Here is a 1,433-nt window from a genome sequence, read left to right on the forward strand (position 1 = left end):
AGCTACTTTAAGATTTATAATAAAAACCTAGAGCTCCTATTTAAGCTACGAGCGATTTTTTTATATTTATAACTAAGATAATAAAGGGTAAATTGCGAGTAGAGATCCTTAAAAAGCTTATTAATTAAATCGATAAGCTAGTAAAAACCTAGCGAAATAAGAGAATAAACGAATAAAAAATCGGATATCTTTATATCGTAGTCTAGCGTATATTAAAAATAGAAATTACCCTATACTAAGTACCTAAAAACTACGAAACGCTCTACTCAAAGCTAAGATTTAGTTTTAATATTAAAGCGAAAATACTATACTAAACCTATTTCTAAGTATATAACGGCCCTTATTAATAATATTAAGTCGATCGAACGTATAATAAGAAAAGAAAAGAGGCTAGATATAGTAATCGCTAGTAAGGAGGCTTAGATTCGTTAAATAAATAGAGATTTAACTTACGAGTAGGGTAATAAAAGAGGTAATACTATATTTATAAAAAAAATAGATATTAGTTAAGTAACTATTTTAAAAAAGAGCGTACTAAATTATACGAATAGTATAAAAAGTCGAGAGTAGTAAATAGCAAAACTAGCCCTCGTTAGTTTAACTAATTCCTCGTTATATATAAGAGTAGATCTAGGGGTATAGAACCTAGTAATAATAGCTAAAGTAGTAGCCTAAAGTATATACTCCCTATAAAAGATTCGGAAAATAAGGAAGATCTTACCCCCTATACTAACGAATTAAATTATAACGAAATTAATGATATTAATTACTTTTTTTTTACCCCGTTAGCCTCTAGAGGATATATAAAGCTAAATAAATAAAGGGTAGTAAAAGCTCTTAATAAGTAGGCTTTTATTTATAAATAGTAAGAGAAGGTCCCTTAGATAACGAATATAGAGGCGGCCGAAAGGGCGAATTTAATAGGGCCAAAGCCTATTTTCTTAACGATTAAGGAGAAGACGCTATCTCTTTTAATATTTAAAAAAAAGGAATATAATACTAAGTAAATCTAAGGGTAGCTAGAGGGGTCCTTTTTATATTACTTAGATCCTTTAAATACTAAGCTCGTATAAGTATTTTATACGAGCAAAAGGTATAGCCTAGACAATTTTTATAAGGTTATCCTAAATACTAGGGCATCGTAATAGTTAACTAAAAGAAAAGGGTAATTCTAAGCGCTATAAAAGATCGCGCTAGTAATACTTAATACGTTAATAGCGGGTATTATAAAGATTAGTTTTAGCCTAAGTAGGGAAATCGTCGCCCTAAGTATAATAAAAATAAAAATATACTTCGGAACGATAACTTTCTATATTTTACCCGTTAATACCCTATTTCTCTTATATTTAAAAAATATAGATCGACTAAGTATTATATTCGATAATATAAAGAATAGAATCTCTAGTAATAAGTACTTCGAAATAGTTAAATAA

General features: G+C 28.4%; 1 protein-coding gene across 1 annotated transcript; it reads left to right on the plus strand.

Moving 5' to 3' along the window:
- Window positions 1-1,205: 1,205 nt before the first annotated feature.
- On the plus strand, window positions 1,206-1,433 carry CLUP02_16598 (uncharacterized protein; the record flags this gene model as incomplete). The annotated part of the gene is made up of 1 exon (XM_049295516.1): window positions 1,206-1,433. A coding segment is annotated over one exon (228 nt), but the record flags the coding sequence as incomplete, so codon positions are not given.

The sequence above is a fragment of the Colletotrichum lupini genome, chromosome 9 (genome assembly GCF_023278565.1).
Source record: "Colletotrichum lupini chromosome 9, complete sequence".
Taxonomy (NCBI): domain Eukaryota; kingdom Fungi; phylum Ascomycota; class Sordariomycetes; order Glomerellales; family Glomerellaceae; genus Colletotrichum; species Colletotrichum lupini.